The sequence below is a fragment of the Cygnus olor genome, chromosome 19 (assembly GCF_009769625.2).
Source record: "Cygnus olor isolate bCygOlo1 chromosome 19, bCygOlo1.pri.v2, whole genome shotgun sequence".
NCBI classification, from domain to species: domain Eukaryota; kingdom Metazoa; phylum Chordata; class Aves; order Anseriformes; family Anatidae; genus Cygnus; species Cygnus olor.
Window position 1 is genome coordinate 5,639,907 of NC_049187.1, and position 21,093 is coordinate 5,660,999.

The window sequence follows — 21,093 nt, forward strand, 5'->3', positions numbered from 1 at the left end:
GATGACACTAGCACTAACTATATAGCACTAACTATAACCTCGATCTGGGAGGTCTCTTCCAACCTAGACGATTCTGTGATTCTATTGTTCAGCTGACACACCTTACCTTTAAATTACAGTAACTGAACTGCCTCTGCCACCTCTGGTTTGAGGAAGAATAAAAAAATGCTTCTTAAAGGCCAGAAGCACCAAACAAACAGGAAACAGCTGTTAAGCTGGAGCCAGACCAATTTGTTTGACAAGGCTGTAGGTCAGGGGTAAAAGTTTCTCTTGCCTGGGCAGTGTAGCTGGTATTCTTATCATAATGTACTTAACCACTGAAAACCACCAGATTAGAGATTGCAAAATAAGGGTCCACTACTCCCTTGAATAATTAAAGCTAAAATAAAGTGTTCTTTAAGAACAGCCCTAATTGTAGTACTAGATATCGGTAGAAGAGTTCCAGTGAAGAAAAAGCGTAAGACAAGCAATGGGTTATTGTCTCAGTTGCATAGAAGCTGCAATTATGAAGTTACAACTTAAAAACATGCAAGGACAGAAATAGCTTGAAGATGCACAGGAAGGAATCACTAGAGATCTGGTCTGTTCACCCAACCCACAGCAGTATCCACTATACATAGAAGCTTTGAGTAAAATTTTAGCTTATTAAAAATCCCTGCTCCACAGGGGCTTAAGGAATCCATTGTGATCATTAGGACAGCAGTGCTAAGTTCAGGAGTTAGGGAGAAACAGGGCTGTCACTGAGAAACAGCAGGATCTGAAACCTGTTCTGACATGGAGACAGTAGCAGCAGGTTTACCCAGTTTATACTAGGACAAAAATGCCACCTCAGGTTAAAAGCAAATTCCAAGTAGAATCCGGCCCCGTGCATTAAGACTGTACTTCGGATATGGACCCAAATGACACCGCTTGCCACAGAAACTACAGCTCAGTGCCTGCTTGTTGTGTTCCACAAGTAGGCATATACAAAAACACCTTTTTAAGAACCAAGCAATTTTGTGTCCAAAACTCCCACCTTCTGTGTGTCCAGTCACTGAAGCACCTCACTGCACTTTTCTTTCCAATGGAGGAAGTAAGTTAGCATCTGCATGTGATGAGCTGTTTCACTGAACTGCAGCTCCTGGACACCACTGTTGATGCAGATCTGTTCCACCATCCCTACTAGTGAGAGCACCTGCTTGCATGTATAGCTTTTTAAACTCTACGGGATGAAAATATCAGGTTAAAATTAAACGGTTTGAAATTCACCCAGAGAAAGCAAGAGAAAGAGATGGTTTTATTCTAGTTGTGGAGTCCTTCATTATACAGAAATGATAGTTTATTTCATCCAATAAACAAAAGTGACAGGTAGATCACAAACTGCATCACAGCTACTACCAGCACTGAGACAGTTCACCCACAAGTCTGGGGTAGTACATTAACCCAACTGCACACAGCAGAGAATTTAACAATCAGCTCAAAAACTCAACATCAGGATTTGGTTAACTTTTTTTGGGTGTGTATATATATATATATGTATATAGATATTCTTTCCCTACTTAGGCATTTCCTAAAATCCACATGGAAGCACAAATGGCTTTAAACACCTGGACATATATAGATTTTCCATCTTTATATATATATTTATAGATATTTATAACAGTAAAGATATGTTTCTCATTACTACAATATACTTGTTTAACTCCTTTAAAGCAGCTGGGAAGAGAAAAAAACAGTTTCACTACAGTCACATCTGATAATGTGTGTATCACAAAATACAAACAGAACAAGCCATGTGTGAGGTTTGAGTCAGACCATTCCAGGACAGAACAGCTAAGAGGCAGGCAAAGAGTCTCAGAGGGAGCAGGCCTACATGTCAAATGGTGGTTTTGGGCTCTCCGGGCGGGAGGGACTGGCCTTACCCGGCCGGCTGGAATTTGAAGACAAGAAAGAAAAGGGGGAAGGGAAGGAAGAGGGGAAGAGGTAGTAAAACAATAGTTAAAATACAGAAAGGAACTGTCATCAGAACAATAGAGGATCCACAACAGAAATTCATGACAATCACACTGGAAAGAGAGAACTTAAATTTGAATCAGACCTAGTTGAAAGTCTGCAACACGGGTGGCTCATTTCTGGTAGAGACATGACATCCAAGATGTACAGGGTTGATACATTTTTAATTCTGAAGTTTTTTTTTTGGTAGTATTTTTAATACACATAACATGAAGAGTAAAAACCAAACCTTAAGAAGATGAGTCGTGATAAACAACAGTTACAAGTTTCCCCAAACACGTACCATCCACATGCAAGAAAAGGCTACGGAAGAAGTCACCACAGTACCAAAAACACAGAGATGTGCTTATTCAAAGCAGAAATATTTTCAACAAAACATTACAAAGCAAACTCCCTGAAAACATTTGGTTGTCCATTTGCAAGGGGGGAGCAGCGTATCTATTACCCTCTCCCTGCTGGGTTCAGGAAAGTCAGCCAAAAATGATGATGCGAAACAGCTGCTGGCAGGAGCCAGTGCTTCACCAGCAGGATTTCCCCAGCCCTTTTGGGGAGCTGAGCACGAGCAGGTCCGCGTGCTCCCTGCACGCTGAGGTGTGCGCTATCTCAGACTTCACTCTAGAGGACTATGCCGATCCATTGAGTTCCCCCCTTCTCCATCTCCCTGCCTCGCTTTGATATAAGGTAGATTGCACTGTTCCCAACATGAATTTTTGCACCTTAGAAGTCAAACTAATACACAGGACATGTAATCTGTTCCTAACAGTGTCACGTTTGACAGCATTTTTCTCCTAAGTCATACTTTTATCTTCTTAACTACAAGAAAAGAATAATTACAGATCAGTCCTAGGTGCTACAGCTAACTGATGCAGGCAGGACACTTATCCAGGCTAGACCAGTCAGATGAAATAACTGGACGGACAGCCACCACTTGGACTTAAGGATGTCCCTGCGGCTGATCTCTCCAAGGAGCCTGTGTACTTCAGGGATCCGTGCCACTGAATGAAGGCTACTCTACGCTCACAAAGCAATACAGGACGCACGAGTGAAGACGAAGAGCTCAATCACTAGGCTAGTGTTTTACGACACACCAGGAAGGGGCAGTGGGAGGCAGATGTGGGATGGATGAGAGGAGTGACTGTGGCTGTGGAAGGGAGGGTGGAATGGGGAAGCCGCCAGCACGGCATTCGTCGCCAGCTGTCTACAGCCTCAAGTTATAGATCTAAGAGGGACGGTTCAGCCGGTCGGATTATGGTAGGTCGAGTAGGTGAGGCAGGGCCCCTTCTGCTGTGAAAAAGCAGAGAACAAAAACAAGAGAACACACACTGTGGTTAGCACAGCAATCGCAGTCACAATCACGCATGCTTCTCCACCTCGCCTGAGCCAGCAACAGGACAAAACCACTGAGGCACAAATTTGCACAAGAGTGCAACTCCACAAGGGAGACTCACATGTTTATATCAGGCCTCACACTGGACTTTCTGCACAGCATGGATCACCATTAAAGCAGTCTGCTGGACAGCCAGTTTTGCTTTCCCTCTGGAAATTTGTAAATGTAGAAACTTACTGCCAGTGAGCACCCTGGCTCTATGATGAGAGTTGAGAAGCATGGACAACAGTGAGCTCCTGTATCAAGCACATGACAGTCACACAGCATGGATGAGGTCCTCTGAGACACGCTGCCAGAGGGTCTTGGCTGGTTTGGAGGAGCACCTACTTCCCCTGCCCTGGAGACTGCCTGAAGCCCAGCACTCTCTATTCCAATATGTGACGCTGATCCTGGATAGAAGGGCCAAGCCTGCTGCTTTCAGTTCTGTAGCTCCTGGGCTCAGCCAATGCAACTTCTGACTTTAATAGAGGGACTTCAACCCACCCATTGCTACTGTTTCAGCTCTTTTGCTGGTACTTTAGCTAGGTATGTTGGCAGCAATGTAATCCATGCAGGGGACAGACACTTGTGTTTTAGGATCTCCTTCTTGTACAGGACTGGGGGGAAACAGCAGAAAGTACAAGACAACACCTCTGCTGTCACTCTCAACTCATTACTTGAAAGACCGCTTTAGGCTCAGACTACAGGCTTTAAGGAAGCCTACAAATAACTAAGAAAAAGGGGGTGTTCTGGAAGTCAGTAAGTTCATCCTACATACTTCCTTTAAAGCATGCTCCCTGCAGTGTCAGCATCATGACCGTGTACCATAGTGATAATTATATTGTATAGGACCAAGCCAGAGTAGTTTTACAGTCCAAACTGCCTGAAATGCAAAGAGCAAACCAAAAGACCAAACGAAGAGGAAGCATTTGCATTAATCAAACAGAATCAGGTGTCACTGAATTAACATCAGAACATTTCCACACTAACAAGCTTTAGTTTAGGTTACAGAGAATCAAGTGACTGCTGGAAATGAAGGCCCTCCCAGTACAGGGAGAGCTTGGGGGAAAGTAAGGAAAGAGACAGAGGAAGTTATTTGCACTAGCATAGTCTTCTGAGGTAGAGAAGTCTTGCTTTGCACTGACAGCAAACCTATAATCATTGCTTCTACCAGAGGAGCTATAGCCTTATAAACTGGGGCGAGCTCCCTCATCTCAGCAAATGAACCAGAGCAACTCTATAGTCCTGTTTATTAGGCCTCAGCAGAGTTTATTGCTCTATATTGATTAAGCCTCAGATCTCAAAACAATTACAGCCACTTGTTCCTTGCCTTGAGTAATGATACATTAAAAAAGCTCAGACAGTAAAAACATTTGCAAATGTTATTTCCTTGATTGAAAATGTCAATGGGGAGTGCAAGACCCTGTCATCAGCATGCCACTCAAGTTACTTCTCCTGTAAAGCAAATGATGGGATTGAGTGAGCCTGGAAATTACAGCCATCTTGGGTGGATGCTGAAATAATACTAATCTCCTAGAAACAAAACTTGCAGTAAGTTACAGCTAGGGAATCTGCGATCCTGGGCCTTCATGATGTGGGATTTGTACATTCTCTCTGAAGGGTGCTCGTGGTGTAGATATGGCCATACCATCCATTAATGGCTCCTTCTCTCATTGGAACAGTAACAGACTGTTGAAATTGAAACTTTACAAACTCCAGCTCAACCCTTAGTGAGACACTGGTGTGCTGCTATGTGTGTTAGAAAGCATTTTTTGAGAAACTTTAAGGGCTTTTTGCATTTCAGGAGCTTGGACAGGTTGTCCTGACAGCCTCTGTGAATTTAGACACAAAGGATACTTGAAGCCATTGGACTACATAAAGCGTTCTGACAAGGGAGGCCACTTGACCCTACCAGAACAAATAGGGCTGAAAGGAGCACAAACAATATTCAGGTAGACATGCTGCTTTTTGTGATGTACTAGATTGTTTTTTTTTTTTTGCAAATAACTCATTCCTCTCACCAGTCATTGCATTTTAGGGGTCAGGCCATCACTTTTTAAAGTTTTTTTTTTAAAGGGATAAAACCCGTAAGGGTTTTATCTCTGCTCAGGTTTTCTGGAAAACTTCTTGAGGTGTTTGGAGGATCTGCCTTGTAAGGTTACAAAGGCTGAAAACTATTTACCAGAAAAAAAGAATAGGGATGAAAAACTTATCTCAGGCACCATCTACCTCCAAAATGCTGCTTCAGTTTATCTCACTACATTGCTAGCCAAGCCCTCTTATACCACTGAAAAGTATCTCTCTTCTCCAGACAGAAGAAAGTTCTGCTCTCTGGGAAGCTCCAGTGCGAGGAAAGACAGACCCTGGCAGGAGCCTGAGCAGACCAGCTATACTGTCCTATCCCTTGGAGTCAGTCTTTGAAGCCATACCCAGACTAGAACATTCAGCTAGTCATCTCCAGAAAACAGCAGGGTAATTATGAATTCTGCTAATGAGAACCTAACAGGGATGGTAAAACACTACATATGTTCCCCTGGGCTGCAAAAGGTTGCTATCAGAGGAGGTTTGGGGTGCTTTTTAATTTTTATTTCCTTGGTGCTCTTTATGCCAGCCTAAGAACAAAATACCCCATAACAGCAAGTCCCAGAAAGAGGTACAGACAACAACAAGCCTCTTTCCTTAAGTATTTTTACCAAGATGCATGTTTCTACAGCTGCTAGGGATGTCTGCGGTAGGCAGAGTATTAGAAAATGCTGATTTGCTCCAACACCTCTGCAGTATGCCATCAGTGAGGACTGACAGATAACATCCTCAAAGAGCATGTCAATCACTGAACAATCCCTGCATTGGTTTGATGGGATGTGGCACCTCTCAGCTCCAGCTACATGCAGCAGTAGCAGTCTCCATTTGCTGCAAGATGGTTCTAGCAGAGAATTTGTAGACTCACCACTAACTCTGAACTCTAACCTGACACGGGAGCTTGAACTCGTGCTATTCCTATTAGGACTTCAGGGCTCACTCCCCCAGCTCAGCCTCCCATGACCAGCAGCAAGGGAAACTAAAGGAACTCTAAAGAAGCTGCTGCTCCACTCCTCTCAGATTGAGACCTTTCACTTCAAGAAAGGATGTGAATAGAGAAAGGGAGGAGGAGCCCCAAACACTCACACCTGCCCTGTTCTGCCCCCTCTACCCTTTTGTTACTAAGGCCTAGAGGTTCCCAGGAAAGACTGAGGAGAATTTGCAAGACCTCCCTTTTCACACCCCCACCCTCATCATTCAGGGCACAAGGAAGAGCTGGTCCTTGAATATCTGGCCAGCATAATAGACTTTGAGCCTGCCCCCATAGCCTGCTATGTCACTGAGCATGTACAAGGTTACAAAACACAGGGAGAGATGGGAAAGGGAAGCAGGCAGGAACCTGGGGCAGAGCTTAGGGTAGGATACAGATCACTAAATCCTTCCCTCTTGCAGTGGCAGATGAGGGAAGGCAGTCTGAACAGAGGCAAAAGAGTAATGAAAAAGGTAGAGGGTCAAGTGGAGAACGAGCAAAGGGAGTTTACTTCTAACTGTCATCATGGGATGCAAGGATACCAGGGAACATTCAGTGTCAGAGGCATCCCGTACTCAGGCATGGAAGCCCTGCTGTTAACGACCCAAACTCCTCCTGCCTTCCATGAGCACTAGGGACATAGAGGAAGGGAGCACTTCTCCAGCCAGACATTTGAATATAAGCAGAGGAGTCTGAACTAACAGCTCCCCAAGTCTCTATCTCACCCTTAACACAGTTGACAAGATCAACACAGAATTCCTTCTGTTAGTCTCCCACTTAACGTGGATATAAGCCAAATGAAAGACACGCTGTTTAGACCCTATTGCCAGCACTCATTCCTCCATCCCAACTCCTCTACCTGGAAGCAGAGGACAGGTCCTCTAGTAACCCTACATCAGGTACTGAGGCTCTCCCAGCTCCTGCAGCTCAAGCAGCTGCGCAGTCTCTGATCAGCCAGCTTTTCTGTTCAAGACTCCTCCCTTTATGAGATCCTGGCAGAGGTGGTTCATTGGACAAGGGACTCTTACTAATACAAGAACGAGGCAGCAGTGCTAAGCTGCAGAGCAAAGTGATGGAGGATGGGGACACAATGACTCATGCATTGCAGGGAGAGTGCAAAACGTACCGTGGCTGCCAGTCCTCAGGGGTCACTGATAGTGATTCTGAAAGACAACATGAAATCAACATGGCAGTTCAGACAGTTCAAGGCAGAGGCCACACAGACTGTCAGGAAGGTGGAACAGAGATAGACATGCACTTGCACAGAGCCACATTCACATGCCCCCCCTCCCAGAACACCACAGGAGTGTGCACTGCTGGGTAGGGCTGCACTCAGTCATGCAGGACTTCGCACACGTTCACAGCCTCATCTTCACACGTTTCCAGAACCCTGCTGTGCACAAGGGTGTGCTCAGAGCCATTTCTCTCTTCACACACCACCAGCTGTTGCTCACTCTCCCACCCAGCTGCAGACACAACCCTATTCACACATCCAGAGAACCCAAATACATTCACACTTGCTCAGCCTGGAGCATATCTAGGTCTCAGCCCCAGGCAGCTGGGCACAGGTGGGTTGACTCGTCTCATTGAGAATTCATTTCTTCTGACCATATTAAGTGTTGGAGTTGAAACAGACAGCTCAGGAAAGAGGGAGGTAACGCCATACTGAGCACTGAGTAATACCCAGAAGAGGGAAACAGGTGAAGATATTTAAAAGGTCACTAATCATAACATCAGCTGCTTACACCTCCTGAATAACTCAAGTGATAAAGATGTGCAGTTATGTTTACAGTGATCCTGATTACTTGCATCTTTTTTCCCCCCTCACACATACCAAAGAACAGAATTCATTACTGCCTTCAGCAGATTTTTCCAGTGGTTAAGTCATTCTCATTTAAACTTTCTTATTTCTCCTTTGAACTTGCCTGAGCTTTAACCCATAGTTTTTGTCAAAAAAGTTTGAACTTAACACTAAGTATCTGGTGGGATACCTTCACAGTTTTCTCTCAGGCCAAATCTCCTAAACAGCCCAAATGAGCATACAGTCCTTCATTGCACAGACAGGACCTTCTATTATTTGTAACTTTCAGCTCCCAAATGTATGTATTTAGTAATATGGATTTCTGTAGTAGATTGAATAAATGCTAAGTACAGAGGCAGGGTGGAAAGTCAGTCTGAAGAGTACTTCATCATATGCAGGAAGACCATCCCATATAAGAAAATGGACCATGTGGTGTTTGTATGTGAAAGCATGTCTATGCAACTGTGTTTATGAGAAAAGTGGAGCAACACTTGTCTTTAAGTTCATCATCCATAAAATCAGATGCTCACACAAACTGGAGGCACAAACATACAGCTGAACTTCTACACAGGTATCAATGTGCACATGCACACTAAGTACACCCAGCCACCACCATGCACTTCCAGTTCACTACATAGCACCAACTCCTAGAGCACAGCCCACTCATGCCATCTACAAGGGCTTTGTTTCTCTCACACACACAAGATAGTGTAGCCCAGTTAGCAAGGGAAGAGATGGGTATTAAAAAAGCAAAAGTGGAGATGGCATTCGTTCACCCATGGCAGAAGGACCCGAGTCCAAGTGCTAGCAGGGAACATTCTTATTCTATATACAGGAGAAGAAGAGAAAGAGTCCCTTGTCATTGGAAATTCTCCATTCATCAGTGAACTCAAATGACAAGCTGGTATCAGGATCCGGAGGAGTCTATGAACGACTGGAAGAATCAGAGAGGGGGATCAGAGAAAGAGCATGAGAACCTCTTCACTTCACAACTTCAGGAATTACTTTCTCAACTCCAGATCAGGGCAGTCAGTAGCATGCAATTCAACCTACTATTTCTCCTTCTAAAGCAAGGGATTGCTAAGTATAAAGCACTTTCTTCTGCTACTCCAGTGCAGTTCCCTACCTTTCCTTAAACCTTTCTATTTCATGCAAATGGCAGAAAAGCCTGTAAAGTAGGCTACATCATTTCTTCAAAAAAGCCAATTCATTTCAGCCATTTGGGGGATCCTATCATGATGATCAGGTATATAGAATATTTTTCATGAGTGAAGAAATGAAACCGTGACAGAAGATGGAGACAGAACAAAGTTTAAGTATACTAAAAACAAAACCACAAAATAACACTGTATGGAAAAGCAGGGTCACAAGAAGCAAGAGCCAAAAATACACAGCAAAAGCATGCTGACATCCATAGGTGCTACCTATGGCAATACTGAGGCATGTGTGGACAGGTTACTGTGGGAGCTGCAAAGGTATGTAGTGAAAACTGGGGCAGAGGCACCAAGAAAGTAAAACCATTTGCACACACCAGAGTCAGTAACTGATTTATCATCTCTTTGGATTCATCAGCCTCTGGGCTGGTTACAACCTGACAGAGAACACTTCTACAAACAGGCAGTGCCAAGTATGAGCTGGGACACTACCACAGGGGTATATACCATCACCACCTATTGACAGGCTGGGTGTTTTCAAAGAATGTGGCGAAACTTCAGACATGTACCACCAGCACCCACTGAAGAGGATGCATTTTCCAAGAGGGAAATGTTCTTACAGACACGTATCACATGGTGGGGCTTCTGCTTATACTCATTCTATATTCTGCAATTGCCTCCTCTTTCTCACAGGGAGACCAAGTACCAACACACATTCTTGGTTCTAGATTGTTTCCTAACTCCTCTTCGGGAAGATGTGCATGGCTGCATGGGGGATAACCACTTATGCAGAAGTGTGTATGAAGTGACTGAACAGGAGAGGAATTAAGTTTCCTAATGGGAAAGCAAAGCTGTGTCATCTGAGCCCTTTAGCCTGGAAATCATTTAAGTTGTCTGCAGAAGCAACAAAAGCGTCTACAAAAAATTAATTTCCCTTCTAGTGATATGACTGTAGTCTCACAGCAAAAAAGCATCTAAATATCCCAAATGAAGATCCCTGTATGTTGCCTTGAAAAACCTCTGTGCCAGGAAAAGAGGGGCAACTTCAGGCTTTGGGGAACCCTACACAGAGGGGAACTGTCTTGGAACATACACTGTCACTCTAGTCCCATGATTTTCTGGTGACCACCTCCTACTTGCATGCAGAATTGTTGGTATAATTGTTTTAACAAAGCTCTCAGGTACCGGGTCCTCTTACCCCAACCACTGCATGCGGGTTGGTGCAGAGAAGAGGCTGCCCCTCTATTCCCATGAGCTGCCTTAGCATTGCATCATCTGTACAATATCTGAGTGGACAAAGATGCTCCTGCTTATGGACCAAGTTCAAATAGCTGAGGACTGTACCCAAACCAAGAACTCCACTTGTCTTCTACGGCCCAAACAGACAAAGTACCGTCAAAACTGCAACCCAAATACTGCGCACATCCCACCTGCCTCAAAGCTGTGTTTCAGGACTTACCTGGGAACACCAGGAGGAGCACGATTAGGTCGAGAAGGAACCTGAGGAGGGGGCCCAAAGGGATCAGGAGAGGCACCTGGCCTGGAGGGCACAGGGGGTGCACCACCCAGCGTTGACCCACCAGCAGGAGGTGGCCCAGGAGCTGGGCCTCGAGACCCAGGTCTGGCTGGTGGCACAGCGGGAGCTCTCCTTTGCGGCGTGGGGCTGGACGTAGGAGACCTGGCAAACAGAGAAATTCAACTGCAACAACAGGCCTGGGACTCGTGTTTTACCACCAAGGTCTCCATATGCTGCCTTCAGTGTTCCTTCTTCAGTTTTGTGTCACTTTAAGCATTACCCTTGGCTCTCAAGAGCTGTGCCAGGTTTCAGTTACCTTCAAAGCTGCTTCAGGCCCCACCTAACCTATAGGTTTAGCAGCTTCCACATCTTCCATAAAGATATAGCAGCCCTACATAGCTTTCAAGGCATAGAAGCTTCCCAACACAAACACCCAGAACTCTTCATCCAAAGGGAGAAGAGAGGAAGAGAAGGACTCCCTGTCTCAGTAGGAGGCCCCAGCTAGCCACTAAAGAGGCATCAGGCAGGTCTGTGGGGCTCTCCCCCTGAGCCTCTGGTACCTGCGTCCAGATGGTACGCTCTGCACCTGCAGCCAAGAGTCGTCCACCGGTGGGGGCATTGGGGTGCTGATAGTGCTGGTGTTGATGTCCCCGATGATGTTGAGGGCCTCTTTCAGGGCATGGTACATGCGCAGCATTTCATCACGTCGCTGGGCCTGCTCTGCTGATTCCTCCATCAGTGTATTCTGGTCACCACAGGAATACAGGTTCGCCAGCAGCTCTGAGTGGATGAAGTCCTTGGTCTACAGAGGAACAGAACAGAGGGAATCAGTTGCCACTGTCTCCCAGAACACTCCATTCTGTCCCCCACCTCAACCTCCCTTCAAGCTGCCTTCAGTTTTTCATACCCTCCCCACTTTTCCCCTTCCCTATGGCTCTCCACCTCTATCAACCAGTGGGATAAGTACATTGTTTATCATGAGGTGCATGATTGTCTTCGGCATGAGGTCTCTGATGGTTTTGTTGACAATTGCCATGTAGGAATCCACCAGATTCCTGATTGTTTCCACTTGTCTCTCCAGCTGAGGGTCCATGGAGTGCATGAAACTGTCTGATCCATTCTCCTCCGCTTCACTGGCCTGTGAGAAAGGCAGAAACAAAGCAGTTCTTCAAATGCAACACAAAATTAGTTTTTCATGACAGTTCAGTGAGGACAAAGGGAAACATACAGGAAGAGTATGCAATAAGACTTACACTCGCATTTTGAGCTGTGATTATCAGTGCACAGTTCAGCCTGTAAACACTTCTCCAGCTCCGAGCGAAGGAATTTTAACAGTAAAGCTGCTCTTTTAGTGGAAAGTTACTACACAAAATGTAAAAGGCAACAGGGACTCCTGAATAATGTTCACAGGCTATGACTCTAGCGCATACTCAAAGCTATATTTTTACTTTTAGTGTTTACAGCTTCGTGGAAAGTTTTTCATTTGAGCTCCGCTTTCCATGCTCAGATTCAGTTCAGACCTAAGAATCGCTTACCATAAATTAAGCCTTACAGGCTCTCCAACGTACTTCATCCTTACCCTCATTATACAATGAGGAAACTTATCTGGAGAGGTAACATAACTCAGACTGCAAGTAGGAGGTGGAATAACCTAGAAAACCTTCCAGATGACTAACTGCAAATTATGCATCATAGTTCCAAGCATCTTTTCTTCCACACAAAGCAGAAGAACCTTGCTCTGTCTGCCTGAAATCCACTGCTTAGATTTCTGTAAGGTAAAACCCAGAGCGTGCTGTTTGACCGTAGGCAATTGCCAAAGCTCATCTATTTGAGATCCATTTCAAAGTAGCAGACCATGAAAGTCTTTGCTGCCTTTTTCAATGCTTTTTTAAAAACTTGATTTTTAAGGAAAAAATCTCTTAAACCATTCCAGGCTGACTGATTTGCAGCAGTGTAGGAAATTGCTTATCAGGTTTTGCTTCAGGGAACAAAATATATGAGAAAGGGCAGATTCCTCTGAGCATCTGAGCTTTTCTGAGGAAGATCTTACATAATGAATAAATGGAAAGCCTTAGTAAGAAACATGAGGTAAAGGAAGTGGAAGTCAAACAAGATGACTCAAAAAGAGGGTCAAAAAAAGATTTTCACCAAGATTCAGAAATCATACAAAAAGAGAAATAAAAAGAAAAAAGGAAAACTCAAACCAAAAACAGAAACAAACAGCAGGATCCAACATAAAGTACAAAGAGAAGAAAAATGCCTCTTGGGACATTGTGACAAAAGGAAAAGAAAAACTATCCAGTGAGAGCCCCAGGGGACAACACAGAGAGGGTCACTTACTTTGTCCTTGTCCTGGCAGGCCAGTTTGAGCACACATGAAAAAAATAAAATAAAAAAAGGACAAAAATGAAAAAAGATTTTTAGCTGGTCTTAGAACTTAGAGAAAATCTTAATTTAGCACTGAGCAGACAAAACCAATCCCACTAAAAATGTATAAACACTTAAGTTACTCTGGAAGAAGAACAAGTGAATTGCTTAGCTAAAATGAAAATCAGAATGGAATGCTCTGCAAAGGAAATAGCGTTATCAGCAGTACAGTGCAATTTATACTTACCTACTATAGCTACTTTTTATTCTTTACATAAGGTTTTGAGACTGTCAAAATAGAGATCAATGTTCCTATATCAAGCCACTCCATGTGCTCACCAACAGGTGGCACACATCCTTTAGGAGTGTATGTTTAAGAGGACCAGTCTGGTCTGAAGTCGATTTGAAGTCACATCACTGCTAAGGCCCAGAGTCCCTAATCTTTATTTATTTTTAAAATATCATATCAGTTTGGCAGGAAATGCATTAAGGCAGAAATACAATCTTCAAGTGTAACAGGAAGGATGCATGCAAGAAGTCTATTGGAAGCAGCAAATACAAACAGATAAGCAATTATCACTTTTCTAATGGGAAAAGTATTTATAGCAGCAGCTTCTCACACTGAGAAACAGTAAAGCTTTGAACAGGAACTCATACCACAGTCCTCTTTTAAAGGAGAGCAGAATGCTGACAGCAAGTGCTGCAGAACAAGGCTATGGAAAGAGAAGAAAAAAAAGAAAATCCCTTCCTAATTGTGAAAGGCAAGGAATGGGCAAACTATAAGAAAGTTGTGAAGCTCCTGACAATGCCATACAACAAATGGTACTGAGGAGCAATGGTACCTTTGCTCAGACAGACACATATCACTTAGTAGTCAGGTAGTTAAGCATCCTTGTACTGGGGACTTATTGCCCGCAGAACAGGAGAGCTAGGAGGGCTCAAAGTAGTCTTTGACTACTTTGCCTCCCCTCTGAGGTTGCCAGTTACTATATCCCAAGCTTCCTTAAAGGAAGCACCAGCATATACCAAAAGTTTAGATTTGTTCTAAAATATCCCCAGCTCAGGAAAGAGACACAACCTTCATAGACATTTTTAACATAAGAGTACGCAGCCATCCTTAAGATACATACTGCGTTCCTTCCCATCCCATTATTATTGCTTTAACTTACCCCAACGCGTTCTGGGTAGACCCCTGCACGAAGGAAGGAAGCCTTCCAGCTATCCACTTCCTCCTGGGTCTCACAGGCCAGCTCCAGCTGCCGGTAATCCTTGTAAACATTCCTGAGAGGAAGACAAACATTTTACTCTTACTCACTGCAAAACAGGCTGTTGCCCATATTTGACAGAAGTGTCATATGACTATCTTCCCATCATTTTCAGGCAGATTACTTAGTCCCTTGCTAACATCCTTGTGATGTCCTTACAGAGGGGCCAGGAAATGAATTTTTCATGAACAAGCCTGCCCCCATGTCAGTTACCCCCTCAAACCTCTGGTCTTACCCTAAAAAGCTCCAGTTTCAACAGGGACTGAAAGATACTCCCTTTTCTATTTTGCTCACTACTGGACTTGGACTTCTTCAATCAACCCGTTTCCCTTTATCTGTTATGGACTTCCCTACTCGCTCACTAAAAACAGTGATGTTTGATAATAAATACTCCAACCATGGCCACACAGCCACAATAAATAGCTGAAGCTCATGCTGCAGACCACAAACTGATGAATGAATTGACAAACAGTTCCAAGACTGGAAGAAATGAAGCTATACTTCTCTTTAAAAGTCACCTATCTCCTCAACAATTATCCTTAAAGGACAGCCGCCAAAGGAGGATGTGTGTATCAATCGTTTGGTGTGTTGAGGTGTGAGCTTACCTCTGTTCAGTGTTGAAGAGAGCAAAGATGTGCTTGCTGGACATGAATCCCTTCTCAACATCTCGCAGTTTCAGGTTATCCACTGGCAACATATACTTCTTCTCCTTCTCCTGAAAAAGGGGATCAGTAACAAGTCACTCACTGCTCCAGGTGGATCCTCCGTTCAGTCAGCAGAGAGGAGGCTGTCAGCAATGCAGGCCCCACGCCACCAGGGAGGCACTGGGAAGCATTCTCAGTACCAGCTGGGCACAGCAGACAAGTTTTCGTGCTACCCTTCGGTCATTCATATAGAACTGCACACACCCACCACACAAAAAGCCTCACTCTGACCAGAGCTCCCTCAGCCTCACTTACCAACACTGAAAAGCCAGCCAAAGAGCTCCTCAATCCATGACACTGCACCAAGAGTAGCGTGCCTCAAGCCCCATTCCCTCCACCTCCCAAAGCTACTGGTAAGAAAATGCTTGGTCTTGGAGCACCATTTCCCTATGTCCCCTCACAAACAGACCTCCCATACTTTGCTGCAGCATCTCGTCAGGGACCATCAGCACTGGGGACACGGTGGTCCCATTCCAAAGACTCACGAGCAGGATACTGCTTGCTCTGTTTTACAACACAACTGTTCAGCAAGAAGGGCTCTCAGCATGAGACCTCTTACCACATCCAGTCAGTCATATGCAGCCTTCACAGCCCCACTGTTGCCGTCTCAGTTTCTTTTTTTTTTTTTTTTTTTAAAAAGTCACTAAAAACCTGTGTTCAGGTTCAAGAAAAGCCAGGCATGTGATAGAGAAGCTGTTTTGACACACGTTAGGGACTATATCAACTTAAACTCATCTCTTTAGAGAAAGTGACTTATTTCATCCTGTCACTGTCCTACGCTTTAAAAGGGTTCACAGTACCCAGTACAGTATTATTTAAGCAATAATAAATATACATCAAAAGAGCAAAGAGTAAGTCTGACTACAATAAAGGATACTGTAAGGCTACCTGAAGGCCTCCTGTGTTGAGAAAGTCAAATAATTGCACTCATTAACGAAAATCTCACGCACTGAATAGTTAAAAGCTTAAGCAACATGGGAACTTTACTGCCTGGTGACTGTTAAAAGCCACAGCCTAAAGCTGTCAGACTGGTCACCTGGATTTTTAAAGGGACCCATTTTTCAGAGTAACAGCACCTATGAGCTTCCTGTACCAGTTCCCACAAGGTATCTCCAGCTAGGAATAGAACAAGGCATCCAAAAGACAAACACAACATTTTCAGTCCTAGGTATCATCTTTTAAAGAAAGAAACTTGATCATCTTAATTTTGATACTTGCATTCAGAAGCAAAGTCAGAAGTCATTCTCCCTGCTTAGTTTCAAATCTGAATCTACAGCAAATTAACATAGGAACTTTGGTTTAAGGTCCTCATTTTGAGCATCCTGTTCCAGCTAGATACTATACACCAAAATAACAACAGGGGGAGCCATCACACTAGTCTCCAAAAGGCAGAACACAGCTATCCAAGACTCAAAAAGAAACAGAGCATACTTGTCCGTGCAGCATGCATGTGTGACTGTTCGCTTGTGAACATCTAGGGTCTGTAGACCCTTCTTGATTGGAAACAAGAAAAGGTGATTGCTCTCGTGGGAAACGAGAGCGAAAAGCAAGATTGTCAGTGAGCAGAGACCCTAAAGATCCAGCTAGAAGACAAGGGCAGGGCAGAGCAGCAGATAAGGATGACAAAGCTGCTGAGCTCAAACACACTGTAGAGTAAGACCAGCCTAATGCCCTCCTAAATTTCAGTTAAAACAACTCAAGTTTGTTAAGAATACCAGACGTGACACAGTTCAGACAAGTCCCAAAGATTAAATATCCCAGGAACAAGTGACATCTAAGAAACAGAAGAGATCTCTTGGGTAGCTGCTAAACTCTCCACTCCCTCCCACAAAATATATTGGGCTTTAAAGGGGGAAAGGTATTCCAGGCAAGTTCCCCTGGATTTTTGAATATTAACAGTGCTAACTGGAGGTAGGCAAGCATTTTTGTGATGAGGCATCTGTCATCCAGGTGCTGGTCTCAGAGCCACACAGACCACTTTGGGTTCTATAAGCCAAACAGCTTCCAGCTTTCTACTACTTTCAATTATTATTACGCTAGGTTAGGTTGAACTAGTGACCTAGAAGTGAAGCACACTAACTGCTGACTCGCTAGGCACGACAAGCCCATCCCATTGCAGTCTCACTTAACTGGAACTCCCTACATCGACCAGGGTCTAAGCTAGTCAAAAAATAACCGACAAGAACGCTGTCTGGGAAAAGTCATTCTGTAGCATTAGAACCACATTATTGCTAAATTTCTATGGAATGAAGTCATTCTTCAGGGATAAGAAATAATCAAATAGTAAGGGAATCCCACATCCTGATATAGAAATGCACGCTCTTTGCCAGAGTTTCAACTTTCACCCCTTCTAAGCTCTCATATAAATGCTGCTACACGATCAAGACAACACTGTCTCTACGTGCTGGTCTTTCCATGCACCAGAGAAAAGACCCATCTAACTGCTTGCCAGCATGAAACTTTAGTTCTCTGGCTCCAAGGTAGAAAAAAAGCAATCAAATTGGAGGGCGCTGCTGCAAAGCAACAACCCCCCAACTCACATATATTGCAGGGCAATACACAGCGTAACGAGCCCCTGCTGCTCTCCATCTCCCCACACCTCCCCCCTTTAAGTCCCATCCACCCCCCCAAGTCTTTCCAGCTTCTCAGTTTTCAGTCCAGCCTGTTTTATATCAACACTCTGACTTCATTTCCTGAATGTAGAGACAGGAAAATGAGGAACAAGCTGCCAAGGGCTGAGCCTCTCAGAACTTTGGCTGAGCCTTCTGCCCATATGTTAGCAATCCGGCAGTATGTGCTGTGGCTGAATAGCATCCTGGCCAAGGGGGGGAAAGGGCTTCTCTTTCTAGCTTTCCAGACTTAGAGGGGGAGAGAAAGAGCCAACACACATTGAAATGGGAAAGACAGTTTGTGAAATACTGTATTGAAAGCTCTTGCCTGATCAAGAGGCTTACGTTTCTCTTATCTCCCCTCACCTGTAAGAGGAAAGAAGAAAAACTCTCAGCAGCATAATATAGGTTCTGTAAGATGTGCACATGGGCTGCACGTTAATCCATATGACCAAGGAGAGGTAGCAAAGTTGTAGAAGCACTCAGTCTGACTGCAGGAAGCAGAACAAGGATGCTCAGTGTTGGCTAGGGAATGTCGCAGACACAGGGCTAGCTCTCCCTGCTTGCTTGGTGCTGCTGTGCCTAACCAAGTCACACCACTTGCATGGAGAACTGCAGGAAGATGACTGCAAGCTACTCGCTCAGGCAGGATACATGCCAGAAGATTGCTCCCCACCCCCAGCATAGTGCAGAGACAGCCATATGGCTCTGTACTTCACATCTACCAGCACAGAAGAAAATTCACATGGCCAGGAAGGAGACCAGGGTCCATTAGCCATTTGCAATTGTGGAGCGTGAAGCACAGCAAGGGGGGAGAGGGAAATGCTGCAGTTGCAACCTGATGATCTTGCACACCTTATTGTGACTGACTCCAAGATACTGGTTCTGGCCAGAGATGGAAACTGTCTGTACTATCATCTGAATAGCTGTTGCCATCTTGTATATAATAACCTAGCAGAAACTCACAAGACTAAGCAGGCAGCAAGCCAGCCTGACTCAAAGCATTTCCTCCATTCAATCGGACAGTCTCAATAGCAAGTTACATTTTCCTGCTCTTGGATACATGTGAACTGAAGCTGACAGATGCATGTGTGGGCTCCTCTAAGGTTGGAAATTGGCACTTACAGTACAAGAAAGTAATTGGCAGAATTATTAGGTCTCATTGCATTCAGAGCACAAGAACTAATTAAAGATTTCCCTGTAGCTGTTATGACAAACGCCTCTTCTTGCACAGAGGCAAGGGTCTACAGATATGGGAGAAGCACTGTCATTGTTGTAATTGTTGGCTATGTGAAATTAGAAACAATTCATCTTACTCAAACCTCTTAATCTCCCTTCCTTGTTGTAAGATGTAGGGTTCCATGAGTAAACAAACCTGCCCCAGAGATGACTGGAATTTCAGTCAAGTTCTTTACAGCATTTTGGGATCTCCTGTAATAATATTCAAATGGAAAAAACATTAACATCATAATTAAGAACAAACATACTGCATGGATACATGCCCACTACACAATTGCTAGGAATAAGTGTCTGTCTAGAAAACAGACTGAATTATCTGAAAACAAGTTAGCTGAACATTTTAAGTTGAACACTTCCAAGTGAGATGCTATCAAGCACTCAATTTCTTGTTTTTACAAGAAAGATACACAAATTTTTTTTTTTTTTTTTTTTGCTAAGGAAGATACACACTGAATTCCTGAGCTGCACTTCTTTCAGTAAGCCCCAGTCACCCATAACATACAAGGTCATCTTTCCAAAACTCAGCCCACCTGTATCACTTTTACCCTCAGAACATAATTTACTGGACACTGATCACTAATCCAAGCTGCAAAGCAGCTGTAATGGCTTGTTTACATAGGAAAGCAATGTGGGTTTAAGTTAAACAACACACCCTAAGATTTTAAGCTGATTTAGTTTGAAAGCTCTGTAGACATTATGCCTGGACTCATGATTAATCACAACCATTACTGCTGGCTTAGAGAGCACAGCATTGGTAATCAGCTGCACTCATGTTCCTCACCTGCTCAAAAAGTACAGGATGAGACATCAGCTGAAGTGATGTGCAGACTGAAACATGCAGTTTAGTGCATGGTGGCCACGACCAGCTGCCTGCGCCCCTAGGAAGCCATTGGAGGGTGGACTTGGAAATGCATGCAGAAGCTGAGTAGCTTAAGAACCAGAGAGGCTTCAAAGCCCCAAACCTCCACCTTTGTGACCTCTGAGGTCACAGCAGTGCCCAACCAGCCTCTGCAAAGGACAATGCACTTCCTCCCATGCCTGTTCCTGCGCCAGGGCAGAGATGAACCCTCCCCAAGTATTTGACTTGGTTTGATCAGCAAAGCACAACACATGCAATGTTGTGCCCCTCCAGGAAAAGCAGCCTTGGCTGTCCTTCCCCAGCACATGGTTAGGGCCAAAGTAGGAGCTGTGGGTGTTCAGATTCGTGGCTAGAAATCTCAACTGTCCACCAGCGTGCACAGAAGAAAAGGCAACCCTGGAAGGGAGACGTGCAGCACACATAAAGCCCTCTTTATCCCTGCAGCACCAGGGAGAGAGGGAGCAAACCGCACAGGCTGGGGAACATCTGGAATCGTTACATGGGAGCCAAGCGGCACAGAAAGAGGCGGCATTCCTCAAGTTTCCATGCGAGGTAGGGAACCTTCCTTTCCCCCGCGCAACCTTATCCGCCAGCCGGCTCACTTCCTGCCAACCTCCGGCCTTCCCAGCAGCCAGCAAGCTCCTCCCTCGAGTCTAGTTAGCTTTCCACTGCCACGTCAATTGAGGCAGAAGGACAGAAGGGAAGCAAGAAGGGAGGGAGCGAAAACTACAAGAGGGAGGGAGGCTCGGCAATGCCAGACGTGGTGGGGGGAGAAAGACGGGGTATGGATTGCTGCTGCAGTAGCTGGAGGCGAGCTGCAAAAGGCAACTGGCCAAGGTGGGTCAAAGGACCCTTTTGAGGGCTTGGAAGCAAAGGCTGATCTTGCTTGAGCTTTACTCCGGACTTCAGGCAAAGGGGTTGATCTACAGGACAGGGCTGGGCAGGAGGAGATGGTGCATGGGGCCTGGGAGTCCTCCCAACCAGCTTCACTAACTCTTGTGCCAGATATATTAGGGGGAGAAGAGGGGTTGAATGAAGCAACAAATTCTGCACACCTAGGTGGCAGCCAAAACTTCAAGTTTCCTCCATGAACTGCAGTAATTGAATTTTTTTTCCTCCTCTTTCTAAAAAAGGTGCAGCAAACCCCAGGTGGAAACCAGGTACCAGCCTTC

General features: G+C 44.7%; 1 protein-coding gene across 13 annotated transcripts in view; it reads right to left on the reverse strand.

Moving 5' to 3' along the window:
• Positions 1-1,257: 1,257 nt before the first annotated feature.
• DNM1 (dynamin 1) overlaps positions 1,258-21,093 on the reverse strand; it is a 68,217-nt gene continuing 48,381 nt past the window's right edge. For 4 of the 13 annotated variants that reach the window (XM_040532013.1, XM_040532008.1, XM_040532010.1 and 1 more), the window contains 7 exons: positions 15,116-15,225; positions 14,415-14,526; positions 13,219-13,230; positions 11,846-12,016; positions 11,439-11,680; positions 10,822-11,040; positions 1,258-3,276 (listed from right to left, as the gene is read on the reverse strand). In XM_040532013.1, the coding sequence (XP_040387947.1) occupies positions 3,204-3,276; positions 10,822-11,040; positions 11,439-11,680; positions 11,846-12,016; positions 13,219-13,230; positions 14,415-14,526; positions 15,116-15,225 (939 nt within the window). In that variant the 3' untranslated portion in view covers positions 1,258-3,203. Of the gene's footprint in view, positions 3,277-7,533; positions 7,571-8,984; positions 9,143-10,821; positions 11,041-11,438; positions 11,681-11,845; positions 12,017-13,218; positions 13,231-14,414; positions 14,527-15,115; positions 15,226-21,093 lie in introns of all 13 variants that reach the window. The other 9 variants (XM_040532015.1, XM_040532014.1, XM_040532012.1 and 6 more) reach the window with 7 other exon arrangements.